Source organism: Hippoglossus stenolepis, chromosome 22, assembly GCF_022539355.2.
Source record: "Hippoglossus stenolepis isolate QCI-W04-F060 chromosome 22, HSTE1.2, whole genome shotgun sequence".
Lineage (NCBI taxonomy): Eukaryota > Metazoa > Chordata > Actinopteri > Pleuronectiformes > Pleuronectidae > Hippoglossus > Hippoglossus stenolepis.
The window spans coordinates 16,069,436-16,087,675 of NC_061504.1; the positions used below are offsets into that span (position 1 = coordinate 16,069,436).

The 18,240-nt window shown below is 44.9% G+C and overlaps 1 protein-coding gene across 4 annotated transcripts in view; it reads right to left on the reverse strand.

The window, feature by feature from the left end:
* The window catches only part of usp6nl (USP6 N-terminal like), a 51,337-nt gene that overhangs the window by 19,587 nt on the left and 13,510 nt on the right, over positions 1 to 18,240 (reverse strand). The window contains exon 1 of one of the 4 annotated variants that reach the window (XM_035147236.2): positions 14,357 to 14,627. The exons of 1 other annotated variant lie outside the window; for it this stretch is intronic. In XM_035147236.2, the coding sequence (XP_035003127.2) occupies positions 14,357 to 14,381 (25 nt within the window). In that variant the 5' untranslated portion in view covers positions 14,382 to 14,627. Of the gene's footprint in view, positions 1 to 2,816; positions 3,099 to 9,821; positions 10,620 to 14,356; positions 14,628 to 18,240 lie in introns of those variants that run through there. 2 more of the 4 variants (XM_035147234.2, XM_035147235.2) reach the window with 2 other exon arrangements.

The following is an 18,240-nucleotide window of genomic DNA, read 5'->3' on the forward strand; positions in this document are numbered from 1 at the left end:
ATGAGGCAAAAAACTAATAATATTGGATTTCAAATGTGCCAATTTACCACAAAACCATCCCGACGTAAACGTTTGACACAGAATGACACTATATTCTCCAGAAAGTTGCCTCTTACAGCTGGTGAGGTAGTGAATCAGCCGCTCTCTCTTCGGAGAATTAACGCACAAAATGAAATGAAACGCTCGGATGAATGTGAGAAACACAGCGAATCACATGAAGTGGAAGTAGATTAAACAGATTCACCAACAAAAGTACATCTATGAGAAAAGGTTAATGGGTTTTGAGGGTGGATTATTATTTCTCCGCCTTTGTCGCTCGTCATGCTGCTTATCCTTCATTACAAGGCCCCACACACACACACACACACACACACACACACACACACACACACACACACACACACACACACACACACACACACACACACACACACACACACACACACACACACACACACACACACACACACACACACACAGCAATGACTTTCCACCTCCTCCGCTCTCGGCTGCCAGTCGCTCCCCAGCGGTGAGGCTGATGCCAGCTCCAGCTAAGTGTCCCCGTCCTGCTGTGATTAAAATGTCTCTGTCCGTCACCCCCTCGCCTGGTCAGCTGGACGGACCCTGCACCCCCCCCCCTTCACTCCTCATGCTGCATTCAGGTCACGTGGGACTTTACTGTCACCACTCGGGGCTAGAGGTGTTGGAAGTGATCACGTAGTGACGGACAAACTCATCTGAAACCGTCACGGTTACACGAAGAAATCAGGAAGTTAGGTGTAACTTCCCCTGCAGGTGACGAGAACAATGTTCTCACGTAGGAAGCTCACAATGTTTATGAGGTTTTATTTTTCCACGTTTTCACCGGTTTTAAAACACGTGACTTTGAAGGTAAAAGATAACAAAAAAAACTGAAGAAACGTGAAGCTTCAGAGACGAGATTTAATTTCAGAATAAAATCTAAATCTGCTGGAGACCACCACATGTAACAGGAAGTGAAGTGGGGGTGTGACTGTGTGTTGGTCCATCACTATCACTGCTGTTTTAGAGACTATAGTGTTGGCAATGAACAACACGACAAGCGTAATCACAGCCTTTCCAGTTTCCTCCACTGTAATGAGCCCTCTTTGTTTTTCATGTGAAGGAGCCTCCGCTCCCCCCCCCCCCGAACATCTCTCATAGATGCTATCTGCTCAGAAAGAGGAATAATAATCATAATGATAATGGCGGTAATAATAGTGGAGAGGTCGCTCGGAGAAGAACTCATTTCCCGTCTTTTGTTCTTGCGTCGACGCTTCACTCGGTTCAGCTGAAGCCACAGTTCACGGTGCGGAAGTCAAAACATGGCCTGCATTCACACACGCAGAAAATCAAAGTGTCTGATTATTTAACTATTTGTACTTTTAAATGAAGCTGAATTTGAATGTTTGGATTTTCAGAATAAACGAGCAGGACATTTGCATATCTGGAAGCTTTCAGTGTCATAAAGATGGACGACACACATCCCACTATCTAGAAATGAAAATCAAGAATAGGAACGCTGCCAGAACTGTTCACACCAAACTGTGTCCTGACCTGAACACGTCTCCTGTGACCAATTGCAATAAGAACATACTTCTCTGCTCTACATGCAAATAAGCACGTACGTGAATTATGATGTTTTTACGCAGTCTGAGATTACAGATGTGTCCGAAGTCACATTGTGTGTAGAGAAGATAATAATCTACAAATACAGATCATTTACTGATCAATGACATATCTTACAGTATGATGGTTTTAAATTCGGACAGAACTCGAGTCATTCAAATACACAACTGTACATTCAACTATTTAAAGAACGCACAGTCAGTGAAGCTAATTCAAGTACAACTGAGACATGTAGCACCTTTCTATAAGAAGACACACACACAGACACACACAGAGTGATGTCAGCTGCTCCACAACAAACAAGCGATGAGGCAACACTTCACTGTAAACTGCGACATGTCATTACTGCACTTCCAAAACATTCATCTCCCTGCGTCTGCGTCTCCGTCCTGACCCTCGACCACGGGAACATGACGTGACCTCACACACACGGCGTGTCAACCAGTAATCACAGACTCCATCAGTCGTCCTGATCCCAACGGGTCTTTTACTGTGAAAATAATTAACTCCCACACCGTCTGCTCCCTGCTCCCTGTTTCTGACTGGTTTAAAACCACCAGGCTGAAGTTTTCATGGCTTCGCTATGTGCTAATGTGAGCAGGCTAATGTGCAGTATTTAAAAAGTGATGATGAGGCAGCAACAGCAGACATTTCACACCACATCATTATCTATCATTAGCATTCTAATATTAGGGTATTACATTTAGATCATATTTAGAAGTCAGGTGATAAACGGATGAGTGTCTGTACTGGTCGGTCCCACTGGCCTCTGCACCACATCATTACAGTAAATATAACTGTGCGGTGAAATGTTAAAAATAAATCTTCAATGTTTTGCCTAAGGACACTTCAGCATGAGAACTGGTGGAGCTGAGGATCAAACCGCTGACATTGCCGTGAGTGGACCACCCGCTCTACCTCCCGAGCCACAGCGGCTCATTAAATCAAGAGACTGAAACTATTCCTGAAAACTGCTTTTAAAAGAAGTTTAAAGGATGTTGCAACACAAACACACTTCAACAAACCATTTAAATCAAATATAAAAAGAAACCAGTTCAAACAAAAGTCACAATCAGTTAATTTTCTCATCACACGTCAGAGAATATATCGTCAAACCTAAATTAAACTTTAGATAAGTCCACCTCCTCAAGAGTCACTTCACCCGTTACCTCTTTTCCAGCCGTCCGGTGGATCCTCCAATCGCGTCAGAGCTTTAGTCCTCATCGGTCACAGTTCAACCAGGTCCAACACACTCGTAACACACAACCTGCGCAGCCTCATCCCACCACAGCCCTGCAGCCGCGAGGCAGAGAGGAACCGGGAGCCCGAGGCAAAGAGAAGTGAGATCAGAGGCGCTGCTGTCAACAATGCTGCTGTTTGTTGCTGTGGCCGCGACACGGGGAGGAGGCAGAGAGGCAGAGATCTGACTTCAGGAGCGAGTCAGTCCCACTCGCAACATTCCCCCACCCTGACACAACAACACAACAACACAACAAGCTCTGTTCAGCACATCAGAGACACGCACAGAGGCAGAACAGGGGGCATCGCTGTCTGCAGACGACCGACCAGGCTCAGGGAGGTTTTTTCCAAATGTCACAAAAATAAAAAAATCTGTCAGATGATTTCTCTGAAAAGGCGAAAAAAGAAATGCACTAGTGAGGGACTGATCTTCAGGAAAAGGAGTCGACCATTCAATGACGTGGTCGCTCAGAGGAAATGTGATTTTTTCTTTCTGTGGAGTTTCTTTGAAAACTTCTTCCTCGTGGAAGCAAGGGAGGAGAGAGAGAGAGAGAAGCTGAAGGGGGCAGACGATGACAGTTTGGTGATAAACAGTTTCCATTAAAACTTCATTATGAGACAGACGTGATGTAGCATGAAGGGTCTTGTGATGTGGCGTATCACAGATGGGGTGGGGGGGCTGCGATGAGCAACAGGCTCTCTCTCTCTCTCTCTCTCTCTCTCTCTCTCTCTCTCTCTCTCTCTCTCTCTCTCTCTCTCTCTCTCTCTCTCTCTCTCTCGTCATCTATCTCGCTCCTGCATCGGTACAGGAAATATCTGTGTTCGTCAGCGGAGAGTGAAGCGCTGTTATCACTTCTGAAGCTCCAGGGTCAGAGAGAGAAGAGAGGGTGGACATTTACTGCTCTCGCGCGTCACCGCCTTTTTCTGGAAGTCCACTTCATCCACGTCTGTATTTAGGCCTCATGACGCTGATTCATATCCAGACTCTCTAAACACCGGTGCTAATGGAGGCTTCGATTTCTCCTCGGTCTTTTAACGATGAACAAAACGTTCCTGCAGCCGATTCTCTATCTTCAGACACCAATGACGTTACTCTCAGCAGTTAAATACACATTTAGTGGCAGATTACATCAGCTGCAGCTAATTAACGTGTAGAGATGAGCGCACGATGCGATTTTTTAGAAACAAATGAATCATAAATCGCCCATGAAGGAAAATCAAAGCTCACGATTTACGTGCAGACTGTTTGTCAAAGAACAAAGCAGTCGTATCGTTCAAAGAGGCTAAAAGTGGGAACAGATCAGAAGCTGACGGAGCTAAATACAGAAACACGGCGTCTCGGGAGAGCAATAATCATGAGATCATCTTTCCCCCTCCTCGTCTTTTTAGATGCAGTTTAAAAATGTAGCTGCCGTTGAAATGATCTGTTCTTACTTTCAATTGTTTACTTTAAATGTAAAACACTGTGAGCTGCATTTTCCCCGACGACAGTATTAATATCTTCTGCAGCTACGACAGACGGTCACAGAAAGTGGAAAGAGTTTCTGTTCCCAAAAGTCCACGATCAACTTCCTCGCTGGTTAAAGTTGTGGTCTGAGGTCACTTCCTTCTTTTCAGAACCATTTGCTGCCGTCACAGTGTTATTAATGCCACATTGATAAAACCCTGTCAAAGTTAAATTACAGAGTGAGGCTGATTTAAAGCACCATCCTCCACCAATATATATATATAATATATATTTGATGGCTCTTCACACAGCCACGATTCCAGAGACAACACTTATGCACGCAGCATTGAAATCTGACGCTAATCTGATGAAGCTCTGACGTTAAGTTCGGTCCGGAGAGAGAGACACAGCTGATCGTCTCCCGGAGGCTGTTATCACCACATCATGACTGTCACCGGTTCGCCGTTTAAACAAGACGGGACATGTTGGGGAGGGACGCACTGAAAGATAAACACGTGCATTAACAACTTTCACTGCACAGCCACAGATCTGAGAAGAAGTCAGGTTTCATGTTCGGACTCTGATAACCACTTTTTTATTTGTTACCTCCACCAAGGGGGAATATTTTCTATTCTAGTTTGTTTGTCTGTTTGTCGGATTGCTCAAAATAAACACAAGGGATTTCCATGGAGCGGGGACCGGGACATGACCCAAGAAAGAACCAGTTACATTTTGGAGCGTGAGACTCGCTGGTGTGTGTGTGTGTGTGCATCAGACTTTGGACACACACTTCACGGTTCTTTTCAGTGGGACCGATTCATAGTTGGTAAAAATTTGAAAAAGAAAAAATACGGTGCTTGAACAGTGACGGCGAGATCTCAAAGAAAATGTTATGAAGCTGCGGTGAAGGGAGAAGAAAACTCTGCATCGATTTCTGAGGAGCTGCAGATTCACTTGATGCATAATTTAAAAGGACTATAGGTGTGAAGCTGCAGGCAGGGATCAATACACTCTGCTACACATGACACGAGCAGAGAGAAATATAAAACAAGCCCAGATGTTCAAATGAGGCAGAGGCAGTTGAGGCAAAAACACAGCATTTTAAGATTAAACTCTGTTCTGCCACGAAGGCCGGCAGCGGCAGCATGAAGCGCACCGCAGCTTTGCCCTTTAGGGAGGACAGACGGGCAATTAGCCTGGCTGCTACAGTGTGGATGTCAGCAGGCAGATTCCACCCAGCAGCCACTGGGGCCTGGACCGTCCGCCACCGCTCGCTCCTTCACTAACCGGCGTGCGGTTTTCCCTTAAAGCTCCGGTCCACTCGTAGATATAAAACACACGCGTTCGAGAGCTCACACACCCCACAGATGGTTCACGAGTTGGTATGCAAAACGGCAAGAAGTGAAGCTCCCGCCGCAGTTTGAAGCGTTTTTCCTCTCAGTCGGCGTCGAGCAGAGCGAGAGAGAGCGAGAGCGAGAGAGAAGAAGAAGTACGAGAGCTGCTGAATAATGCAGAGAGATACTGAGCCGTGGATGGTGCTGACCAGGAGGAGGCTGCAGTCTGGCAGCAGCAACACAGGCTTTGCTTTAGACTTGTTATAAATCCAAACCCGCTCCTCCTCCTCCTCCTTCTCCCCTCACAACAGCCACCAGATACAATCTGCTGCAGAGAAAAGCTCAAGTTTGCTCACGAGCAGTTTTAACCGCAGATCCTCCAGAGATTTGGTAAAAACTTCAAAGTGAGATTTCACACCCTGCAACTGCGACAACGACAACGACCGCCTTGAAACTTTAAAACACCCATAAAACAAGGCAGGAATCCGTTTTAGATTTAGGGTCAAAGGTCATTTATTGACCTCAGAAATACTTTAGCACTTGGAATTGTATTTTTCCTGAGATTTCAGCTACCTCCCATGGCCTTTAACGCACGTTTAAATCAAAGAAACACAACTATGCGTCATGGCCGTATATAAAGATGGACGACCTTTGGGGTTGAAGTCTTTGCACAAGGATTTCCTGGTGTTTCTGGTCTATTTCTTTCTTCTCTCAGACAGAAATACATGCAGGCTGCAGGGTAAATCGTTAATGAGCACTCTGATACTATTTGTTAAGTCATGAGGTCCCTGGGCGATTCTACTCTGGTGTGAACTGGACAAACAGCTTTGAGTGAGGGTCCGAAGTCGAGGCCTCTGGGATCCTGCTTCTTTAAAAAATAAAAATATGATGCATGGCACAGTACAATTGCCACATTCACCCTGTGATATACATTTTCTTTCTTAAAAGGCAAATGAACTTCACACATGTTTTCCTTGTTAATCTTGGAAATTGAACCAGCAACCTTCAGGGGATGAGAACAAAACAAAGAAATCGAAACCAATTCTAAATATATCCTGGGATCAATAGTGTGTGTCTTCCCTCTTCTATATGTTGACACAAGGAGGTCGGGATCAAACCGCCAACTGTGCAGCTAATGAAGACCCCCCCGCTGATCCGCGAGCGCTCCTAAATACCACCTGTAAATACCTGTGCACCTCCACGGCGTTAAAGAGAGGCGGTCAGGACCCGTCCAAGAGGATTAGAGAGAAGTGAAAGGGCATGAACGATACAGGAAATGATTTCTCAGCTTCACCCTCGTCATCAGCCTCACGCAATCAACATCTGCTAGCACCTTTCCTCCGGTCGTCAAACCTTCAGGTCTGCACAGCACTGCAGTGAGTGTGTGGATTTATGTGTGTGTGTTTGTGTGTGTGTGTGTGTGTGTGTCCTGTATCTGTTGGATGCCATCTCTAAATCTGCCTGCATTGATCCGAGCCAAGAGAAGAGCCAAGGTGAATTCCTCCGCAGGGCTGATGGACGGAGATAAAGACGGTGGCCAAATGGAAAGTGCGAATCGTTCCCGGGCAGTCGATAAAGCAGCTGCGAAGCGCTCTCTGTTTAAGTGTGTTTGCCTTTCGAGCTGATTACACACATTTACCGGCCTCGCAGTCGCGCTCACACACACACACACACACACACACTTGTCGTCGAGTCCGCGCACTCGCAGCAGCGTCCGAGGAGCCGCAGTTTGAATTTGGAGGCAGAGCGCAGGTTGGTCACAAAGGTCGATAAATCATTGAAACATTTATTTAAAAGGCATTAGAGGATTTACTGTAGACAAACATGAACACTGACATATTGGCTGACCTGTTTATCACCCCCCATTACTTCTATCATTCCTCAGATTCAGCTTTTTCAGTTTGACGCTTTTTGATGCTTCTTAGTTAGTAAGTAAAATAGCTGTGAGCAGTGATTCGATATAGGAGCCGTTCCAGACAGGAGACCAATCAGATAAAAGGAGCCTGAACAATTAAAGGAAGGTGATCGGATGTATGACTGGTATTTAACTGGTCCCAGTGGAAGCATCAGTAAAGAAGAGTGAGACGAGTTCATCACTGTTGCAGAATTTATGCCAAAGCTGGTGAGTCAATCATCGTATTAAAAAACGCAGTACATCAGGTCAGGAGTGTCGGTGGCGCCTCTGGAGCGACTCCATTAAAGTGGTCACTGAGTCCGTGCATCAGCTCAAGGGGTTAAGTTGTTAATGTAACTTCGATCGGACTCATATGACCTTGTCCACCGCCCCAGGAATAGCATCTGCCTCCATCCATCATTCACCGACTCAAGACAAAAGCTATTTCTACCCCAAATTATCGACTTCCCGGTGGAGGTCACGCCGCAGAGCTTTTCTTGCGTGGTTTAATTTGTCCTGCATGAGGGCACGAGTGGGGTTAGTTGATAAATTAAAGTCGTTATCAAAGCCAGCTGGCACCAGACAGAAAGCATTTTCTACCTGAATAAAGTCCTTGTTGGCTCTTAGAGCAGGTACATTCAGCCTCGTTCACTGGCTTCTGTTGCACAAATGTTTACATCACTGAGGGCTGAGACCTGGCACCACATGTAATAGATTACTTTTAAAGGGCCCGAATGAGGAAAAGGCCACTGTTTCCTGCACAAGCAACAATGAAGCTAACAAAGTCTGGATTTGAAAAAAGTCTTAAGAATATTTCAGGTATGACAAATCTGGAGAAAGTCCAGAAAAAGGAAGCAGAAGCAGAAGAACGCAGCAGATGGTTGTCCGGTTCAGACACGTTCACAAAAAGAGGAAAACGTCTTTCTAAATTGACATCTTCATAAGCCTCCTTTACGTGTATGGCTCCTCTTTTTCATTCTGAGAAATTTGTATTCCCCCAGTTTCACTTCCGGCAGGTATTAGAAACACGGCTGTGAAAATGTCTGAAGTTCAGGGCATGCCTGAAAGCAGCTTAAGAGACTGAAAGGCAAATGAGAATGATCACTTGACTTTTGAATCAAGTTCAGAAAGATGATCCAGGTGAACTTGAGGATATGAGGAAACACAGCTGGATACACTCCAGGCAAATCTAGCTGCACACAGACTTCACTAATAACTGGAAATGAAGGTACTTAGGATTAATTATCATCAATTATCATCGACGTTCTAATTATAAACACATTCTGGGTAAAAACCTGCAAGAGGCACAAATCTACCTGCCCATCAGGCCCCAGTAACGTTCACGCAAATCTGCTGCTTTTATTGTGACAAGCTTGAATGAACGTGTGGCTACGACAATAAAGACGTTGCTTGTTGGAAGCTGTCAGATGATGAACCAAGCAGGACACAGGACGAGAGGTCAGGGGTCACAGAGTGTCCCCATTACCAGAGGCACCGTGCGTCATTATTCATCGCACACTAGAGGAAATGAAGCTGCAGGACACACACAGACACAGACACACACACCCATGTACAATCATGTCCCACAGCAACAGAGCTATTACAGGGGTGGCTCCAGGGGGATGTCCCTTCCACTCAGAGAAATGATACGAGCACAGCGAGACAGATAACCCCCATCATACGGAAAGGTTGCCAACTTTGCCTTTAATTTTCCTCAATTTCCCCACGTCACGTTTTTCTTCGAGTGCAGACCTTCAGAAAAGGTAGGAATTCTGCAGATAAGTCTCAGTAAATCTTCCAGAAACTGAACCCACTAAGGAAAAGCCTTGGATGCAGCATTTAGACAATAACAGGATGCCGACACTTGGGCTGACAGTGAACTAATGAAGTTGTTTCAGGTGGATTAACAGCCCCTGACATGGAGGTGAGGCAGCTTTCACCGGTAAGAACAGCACCAGACCTTCATTGAACCATATAACTGGCCAATAACCGGCTTTAATAAAGGTTTTGGTTGCTCCTTCCATTTGTCTAACCTTCTTGCAAACATTCACAAGACTCATAAATCTGCTGGACTGCTGCCCTCTCCTCATATTGAGGTCTCAAATTGTATTAGATTTTGCAGAAAGATCATGTCCACGATAAAACAAGGACAAGGCTACTCGTTAAATGTCTGTAATTTCTCTCAAATAGGTCAAATATTTGTACTGTGTCTGTTGAAATGACCGTAAGGACCAAACGGACACACCGGACATGCACACACCTCCGAATCTGACTGCTGCCCTGCGTCTGGAAGGCGACACCAGCTCCTTGACGATCTGTAGGACCTGCATCCTCACGGGGAGGCAGTGGTGGAGGCAGGTGCCACAGGGCAGGGGCAGCCCATCTTTGCCCTCTCGCCCTCCACCTCATCCGTCCCTGGCTCCTCCTCGGGACTCATCCACTAATCATCATCTGGACTCCCTGCGCCCGGGGCTCTTGGTTTTAACATCCCGAAACGAGAGGCGAGGAACCACAGATCAGATCCGGAGCGGGTTCCTCTATTCAAATGTTCATTCTCCACGTGCTTGCAAAACTCCACAGATGCTCTTTGCTGATATCTCTGTATGAAACAGCTGCTTCAAATCCTGCTTCTGGTCCGTATGAAACAGACGATAAATCTTAACTAATGGCAGCTGCTGAAAGTGGCGGCGCCGGCTCTTCTCAAACTGAGTGTGTTCATCTCCAGTGTGGTGTGTGTGTGTGGTGTCGCTCAGCTGGAGTGCTCTCACACACACTTCATTTGGCGGTCGGCAGCAGAGAAGCAGAACAGAGCAGTCCTCTCTCTCTCGCTCTTTGATTCTTGCCGTTTCTTCTTCCTCTGGCTCCCGCAGACAGACAAACCACCGGGTTGTTGTGGATCAGTAGACGCACAGCTGAGCGGTGATGATGCCTCTCAACTGCCCGACTCCCTCACCTTCTCCTTCTCCTCCTCTCTCATCCATCTCTATCTTCTCCCATCACCCTCTCTCCGCTCTCCGTCCTGCGAAACGCTGGCTGCTGCGCTCGCTGTCCTCTCCTCGCATCCTTTAGATTCAAATTAATGAGCGCTTCCACTTACTCACCCACAGCATCTCCATCCCTCCCTTCCGCTCGGCGCTCTCCTCCCCTCCTCCCCTCCTCCCTCTCTCCCCTTTTAAGTGTGTCACTTTCTGTCTCAGTCACTCATCCCCTTTTTCTTGAGTACATTTACAGCCAAGCCGAGAACATGAGCAGAATCTAAAGGGGTAAACGTAAGGTGTGTGTGTGTGTATGTGTGTCTGTGTGTATGTATGTGTGTGTGTTTCCCGGCAGCATCAGGACCACTTACATCCTCAGGCTACGCCCTCACACATTTTTTAAATTGTCTCTGTCTTCCCTCCCTCACTGTGATACAGATTTTTTTGAAAACAGAAAAATCGAATTGCTGATTTAAGAATATCAGGCTGTTGTGTCGTTTGGACTTTGAGGATATTTCCAAATGCTTCTCACATGAAATACCATCTGTAATGATTCCTTAAGCAGGTGATCATGCCGTCTTACCTCTGGACGTTTCTTCAGCTTTGATACAGTAGATCACCCTGTTCCTCCCTTTCTGTGCAGTTGTTATTAATGCTACTGGTTTACCACATCAGAAATCATGTTTATAGTTATAAGGGGTGGAGACACGATAATCAGATGACATTTATAGTGTTGCATATAAAACAGAAGCGTTACTGAAGCTGTACAGCCGTCTGAAGACGTCTTATTGGCAGCGTCAAGATTAATTAGTCGATTTACCAAATTTCCCCATCTTCTCATGTCATATTTTGTTCTTTTATACAACAAACTTTTGAAATTAACTTTATAAATGACACAGGATGGAAAACTGTTGCTTCACTGACAGATTCTCTATTCACTTGCCTCCAGAAATCATTAAATTTAGCGCTCAATTGTTTTGCAGCACACAAGGCACTCCCATCCTTCATTAGATTAGATTAGATCCATTATGTCTGTGTCTTGATAATATTTGATAACTCTCCACCTCATCTTTTCCTTCTTCCGTTCCTCGCCTCTTCTCTAATCAGTCCACACGCTGGACGTCCTCGCTGCTCCTCTCTCTAACTGCATCATCTTGATTTGTACTTCAAATTGTTGATACTGGAATTCATCTCCATCACGGTTGGGTCGGATTCAGTTTTATAATTTCATCACAACCATGTCGACTTTCTCATGAATTTAGTTTCAGCTGGTGTCACTGAAACTGAAAACAAACAAACAACCCCCCCCCACATCACCACTTCCCCCTCCTCGTCTTCTCTAGTTTCTAATACAGATTAGATTTCCCAGCAGCTCCTGCAGCGAATCACATCCTCCTATATCTGTATATCTGTATTTGAGTCGGGGGCGGAAGATGAAGTGCCCCCGGGAAGTGACCTTGAGCAGCGAGATTCCGCACACCTTCAAGGTACAAGAACATGAAGTGTGTCATTGGAGCTCGCTGCCTTGTTGAACAGGCAGATATTACACACACACCCACAATGAGATCACGCACACGTATGACCATGCACACGCGGCACTGATCCAAGGACAGTGCAGCACGCAGAGGAGCAGCTGGTGAAGCAACACCTGCAGGTTTATTATGTATACTAATGGAATCACTGTGTATTTATTTCTATAATAAACACATGTTTTCACTCTCTCTCTCACACACACACACAGACACACACAGGTCTGAGCTACAGAACGCACATGCGCCCTTGTGATGAAGTGTGTCTGTATTCGCGAGTGTGTCGATGCTCCGGCACTAAGTCATAAGGTCCAATTACAGGGTTGGAGGACTGAGGCTGCTGCTGCTGCTGTTGCTATGCCTCAGACCCACTGTTGCTAGGCTGTGACCCCCCCCCCCCCAACTACACGAGGTGAACATGTGGCCTTTTTAAAAACACAATGGCGGCCAATCGGTGACGACAATCGTTCGCTGACACCTACAAGAACGACACAAACATGATCCTTCTGTTTCTAAAACCAAACTGTGAAAGCACTGCTGTCAAACTGCCAAGAAACGATTAGAAAAAATTGTATAAGAAACAAGTAAAGAAATAAAAACACGTGGATATAATAACAATACTACCCAATGTTTTAAATGTATAATACAGTTTATGGTTAAGCAGTGAAATATCAAGCCTCAATAACATTTCTTTATCATAAGGGTTTGAAAACAGCATCTTTGAAATCATTACCAATTATTCTTTTTAGCTATAGAAATGTATTTCTCTGTATCAGCCGTCAATTATCCACATCAGTCAGGCTTTACTTTTCAGTGGCTTTTCCATTGTGTATTTTAAAATAGAAATTCAAAGAAGTCTCACTTGAAAAGGTGAGTGAGGTGACAGACATAGAAACTGTGAAGGAGGAGATGGAGGTGGAGGCACCTGCAGAGATATGGATTGAGCTGCTATCATTGTAGTGGAGTGAGGGGGAGGGGGAGGGGGGGGACAGGGAGATATTGAACCTCAGTCTCCTCCTGACAACACCCGTAGGTCCAGTCATACACGGGAGGCTCTCGCCAACACCAGATCAATGGGCCCTCGACAAGTTTGCCATAATGCTGATGGAGAACGGACATTTACTGAAAGTCTGCTGGAGTATATAATCTCTATAATCTACGAGATGAGATGACGGCCCAGCGACAGGTTTCTCTACTCAAACTGGAGAACCAGGACGACGTCGATGCTGCGATCGGGTCTTCAATCCTGGATGTTAGAGAGACAAGACCCTGCACAGCGGCTAAATCACACACACAGCGAATACTGCAGGGAGCAGTGTTTTCATGTGGAGGAAAGAAACTTTTGTCACAATTTCCCAAAATTAGTCGCCAGTTATCACAACATGAATGGATGAAAAAAAAAAAGCTTTTTCTTCAACTCGCTGCCGCTTCATTGTTTCCTCGTAATCTCCCTCGCAGTGAAAAAGACAGAAACAACAGCGCTGTCATCTCTGGCCTGCGAGTCTGGACATCTGTCTGCGCTGCTGCACCTATTTTACACAGCACTCCTCTCCACAGCTTCCTCACACACACCCACACAAGTCCCACAGACAGAACACACACTCCTCTGTTGTCCTAATGGCAGCTTTCTGTTGGAGGGGGGGGGGGGTGATTGGATTAGGCTGGGCGCTGATTGCTCGGCACATTGATTAATGCTGCCTGCTGCGCTCCAGTGCGTCGTGGCACTCAAGAGAGTCCAGCTGCAGAATGAGATATAATGCACGGGAACAATATGAACACGAACAATGCATGTCAGCTCTTCATCCCCCCACTCCATCTTCCCCTGACTCCTGAACTGGACCCTGAGAAACTTTGACTCCTTCACTTTCAATTACCACCTTATTCAATTACACCAGACTTCAGGAGGACAAAAGCAATAAAGAAAAAAACAATAAAACAAACAACTAGCAACCTCCATCCACGCACAGAACAGAACAGTAAGAGGAAGTGATTCCACTGTGACATAAATCTCATACATTTGCAATGAGGAAACAACAAAAGGCAGGTAAACGAAGATAGAGACAAAATTATGACGATGAATAATAAAAAGAGAGGAGAATAAGAAACAGAGGGAGGAGAAGACGCTGTGTTTTATGACTCAGTGCCTCTAGGAAGCTAACAGACATATTTCCATTGACCTCAGCTGTGTTCTGACATGATTGCTTTGCATTGTTTTCTTCTTATAAGCTGAAATATTTGCAGCTTCATAAACTCACAGTTCGAAGATGTTATGAAAACAATTGCGTACTCACACTTCCAAGAGAAATTCAGGAACATGATCCCACTGGAGACATGTTTGTGTCCTGCCCGCAGAGAGTAGTTCCAACAGCCGAGAGCTGAAGTGTCTGGTGATATTTCAAAATGATGTTTCACCGACGACAACAAGAACTCCGGAGCATCAACTCAACTAAAACAGCAATATCTCAATTTAAAAACCTCCCTGTCATTTGAGACGATAGAGGGAGAATAAAGAGTCAGCATTCTGAAAAGTTGTCTCACTCCCTTTCCTCTCTCCTTCCTCTCTCAAGCTGGCGTCGTGCCGCGGCGAGCGAGGGAACGGGAACGGACGGGAAAGAAAACACGCTGGAACAACATTGCCGCTCTGACTCGCGCTTCCTGTTTGCCCTCCCCGTGTCATTTCCTGTTTGAAGTGTGCAACTTTTTCGGGCCAATCAGGACGTCAGAGGGAGATCCAGTGTCCTTCACATGTCACATGTCGCGCATGAAACTTTCCAGCGACACTTGCCACCTTTAACCAGTCCTTCAGCCAAAAGTACCTAATGGCTGCTTCTTTATGGGGGGGGATTAATTAAATACAGGATGTCTGAACGCCAATACGGACATTTTTTTATGATATTTAGACCAATAATTGTCTATAAACTCTACTGTTGAGGCAACTTATTAAAAAAAAAATGTATATTCTGTATGTGATTTTATAATTTCCTGACCTTTATTCTAGGTAAATATGATCAATAGATTAAATATAGATATCTAGATTTGTATATAATCGTATCATCGTGGCAGATTTGAGCCCAGCTGGCAGCTCCGCTGACACTCTGGCTGACTGTGTTGTTCTGCTTTAAACCACCGTGGTTAAACTTTAATTCACTGCATTTTCACTGCATGCGGTTTTTCTTCGCTTCGTTCTGCCACATAAAATACAAACCAGCAAACAAAGGTTATGACTCATAAGTGGTGATCTCCTGTGGTTAGTCAGGGAATCCGACTCAATCAGCCACAGTGAAGTAGTTTGTACTTTAATTACTTGATATTATTTGTTTTCTCCACGTTGTAGTTTTGCTTGGGCCACTTCTTTATGTCCTGTTTATTCACTGTCGCTCTTCCTCCTCCTTGTGTTTGGTTTGTCCCGTTCTTTTTGTGTCCAACTCACAGGGAGTGAACACAGGATGTTGTACGTGGTGCAGAATGTGAAAGTTACGGAACTGAACAGTCCCCAGTTTGAGTTTGGCTCTGTTCGTCATTTCTCCAAAGTCAACTGACTAATAAAGGCATAAAATGATGTTAATGTCAAACTGTCCCACATTCGTAAATTCATCTCAGAGGCGTTTAAAATTGAATTGAGCAAATTTAAATATACATTTTTAAAGACAAAACAAAAATTGACTAATCAGATGAACAGAGGAAGTGCTCCTATCTCTCCTCTAAATAAAAAGGCTTAATAACCCAAATAAAACATTTCAAGCAGGATAATATATAATAAAACATATAATTGCAGCCCAATATGCACAAGAAATTCATATAAAATATATATAAATATGATTTCAATTAGTCACTTCCTTCTTCCTAAGCTCTGACTGATGAATTGAGAAATAACTAGAGGAGTAAATGTTCTAGAGTTCAAACTAAACAGTGAAAGTATAACTTTAACCAAAGGCCAATAGATCAGTGAACCAATAAATCCAAACTGTGACGGTGACTCCACATTAAGACGCAGGCCTCCCTCCGAGCTAACCTCTCCCAGGCCTCCCACTGAACAGCCACCATGTTTACCACAAAGGTGTGTGTGTCTGTGTGTGTTGTTTACAAGGCAAGAGTAGAATAAACAGCTGGTGAAGCAGCAGAGGGCCGAGCAGAAGAAGAAGAAGAAGAAGGAGGAGGAGGAGCACATGGTTTGATGTACGCAGGAGCAGACAGCCGAAGATCTACGACCGCACGGTTGCAGTGACTGCTGCACCAGCGTGGGAGTCTACGAATATTACCCACAATGCTCTGTGTTCGCCCTCTCTCTCTCTCTCTCTCTCTCTCTCTCTCTCTCTCTCTCTCTCTCTCTCTCTCTCTCTCTCTCTCTCTCTCTCTCTCTCTCTCTCTCTCTCTCTCTCTCTCTCTCTCACACACAAACACGGCAGCATTCATACATCACAAAGTCGATCAGGTGTATCCCGCTTGACACTGGTCGATAAGGTGTGTGTCGTATATCATGAGGTTGACAGGCGGTAAGATGTTTGTCACTGCCTTTGTGTGTGTGTGTGTGTGTGTGTGTGTGTGTGGTGTGTGTGTGTGTGTGTGTGTGTGTGTGTGTGTGTGTGTGTGTGTGTGTGTGTGTGTGTGTGTGTGGGTACTCAGTGGTTCGCTGTAAAGCTGCTTTCAAACGTGCACTGCAGTCCGGACATTTTCCTGAAATGTTCCAGAGGGGCTGCATGTGAGAACATATTATAAAAAGGTCACAGAAGCGATGCAATAAAACACAGCTGAACCTTTTTCATTTTATAAAAGCCCATCTGTCTGCAGTCCAGACATGAAGTATTGATGGACTCAACTTTCTGAGCAGGAGGGCCGCCGCTGAAAAACAGCAGCTCCACTCGGCTCACCATGGAAACTGAGGCCAACAAAAGCCAATGGTTAGACAACTTCAGAGTTTCTGTGTGCTTGTGTCTGAGGGAAAGAGGGTTGGTTTAAAATATAACTAAAAACGTTCTTTCTTCCTCAGTCGGCACAGAGCAGCTTCAGGTCTTTCTTTTGCAGCTTTATCATCGTCTGGACAAACTATATTTGCAGAATATTTATGATGCAGCTGCAGGAATTCACAAAATCAACTTGACCAAACCTTCAGAGAACCACAGCTTTCTGTTCCCTGTGAATCTGATATCTCATGGCTTCAAAATGCCGTTTTCTCTGCTGCTCTCACATTCTGTAATCTTTGCCGGGGTCACCAGCCCACCTGGCGTTTTGTCAAGAACATCAGAATAAAGAGCAGATATACGCTGCACCGACCATCTGTAAATCCCAAGGTCCACTTTGAGTTGTATAATGCAGCAGAAAAACTTGATAAAAGTGTGGCAGAGTGGAAATGTTGCACGGCAGCAGCAGAATAAACCGGTGAAAGTGCTGCTAACCTTGTTACCGTTTTTCAGCGGCAGCAGCAACGATGAAAAATGGGCCAAAAATGTTCTTTCATGCTCCTCTCGTCAACAGAGAGAACAGCCGTCCAATCCAAAATCAATTATTGAAACTCTGCAGTTTCAGGCAGAGAGGCACTGGTCTCCGTAAATATTCTCACTTTATTGAAATACAATCGTTATTTCCTTAATATCATCAGTCTCCCATGATAAACACCACAGTTGTTGTCTTCTATGTCTAAAACATCTTTGTTGGTAGAATATTATCAAAATGCTGGAAAAAGCTGAACCGATAAGTTGATTATTCGATCAAAAGAAAATTAATCTTCAGGTTCAAGCTTTTTAAATGTGAGTTTCTGAGGCGTCGATGAGAGAAAATGAAGTTTCCTAGAGTTTCGAGGTGTTGGCTGCACAAAACAAGACATTTGAGGACATGACCTGAGGCACTGGGTAACCGTGATGGACATTTTTAACCTTCTTCTGACATTTTAAGCCACACGATCAGTCAATCAATCTAGAACATCATCAGCGGATTAATTGATAATGACGATAAACATTATCTGGGCACAAAACACAAAGACAAACCCAGCAGCAAAACCTCAAAAAGGTTCTTAAAACTTCAGTTAATGGGATGAATGGGTGGAAAAACACTCGTCTACCAGGGTGAGATGAGGACACCATTACATATTCAACATTTTCCAGGATGTTAAGGCATCATTTAACTGTGTCTCCTGCACATGAGAGTCCCTGTGGTTCTAGATTTTTCCCACAAACCACCA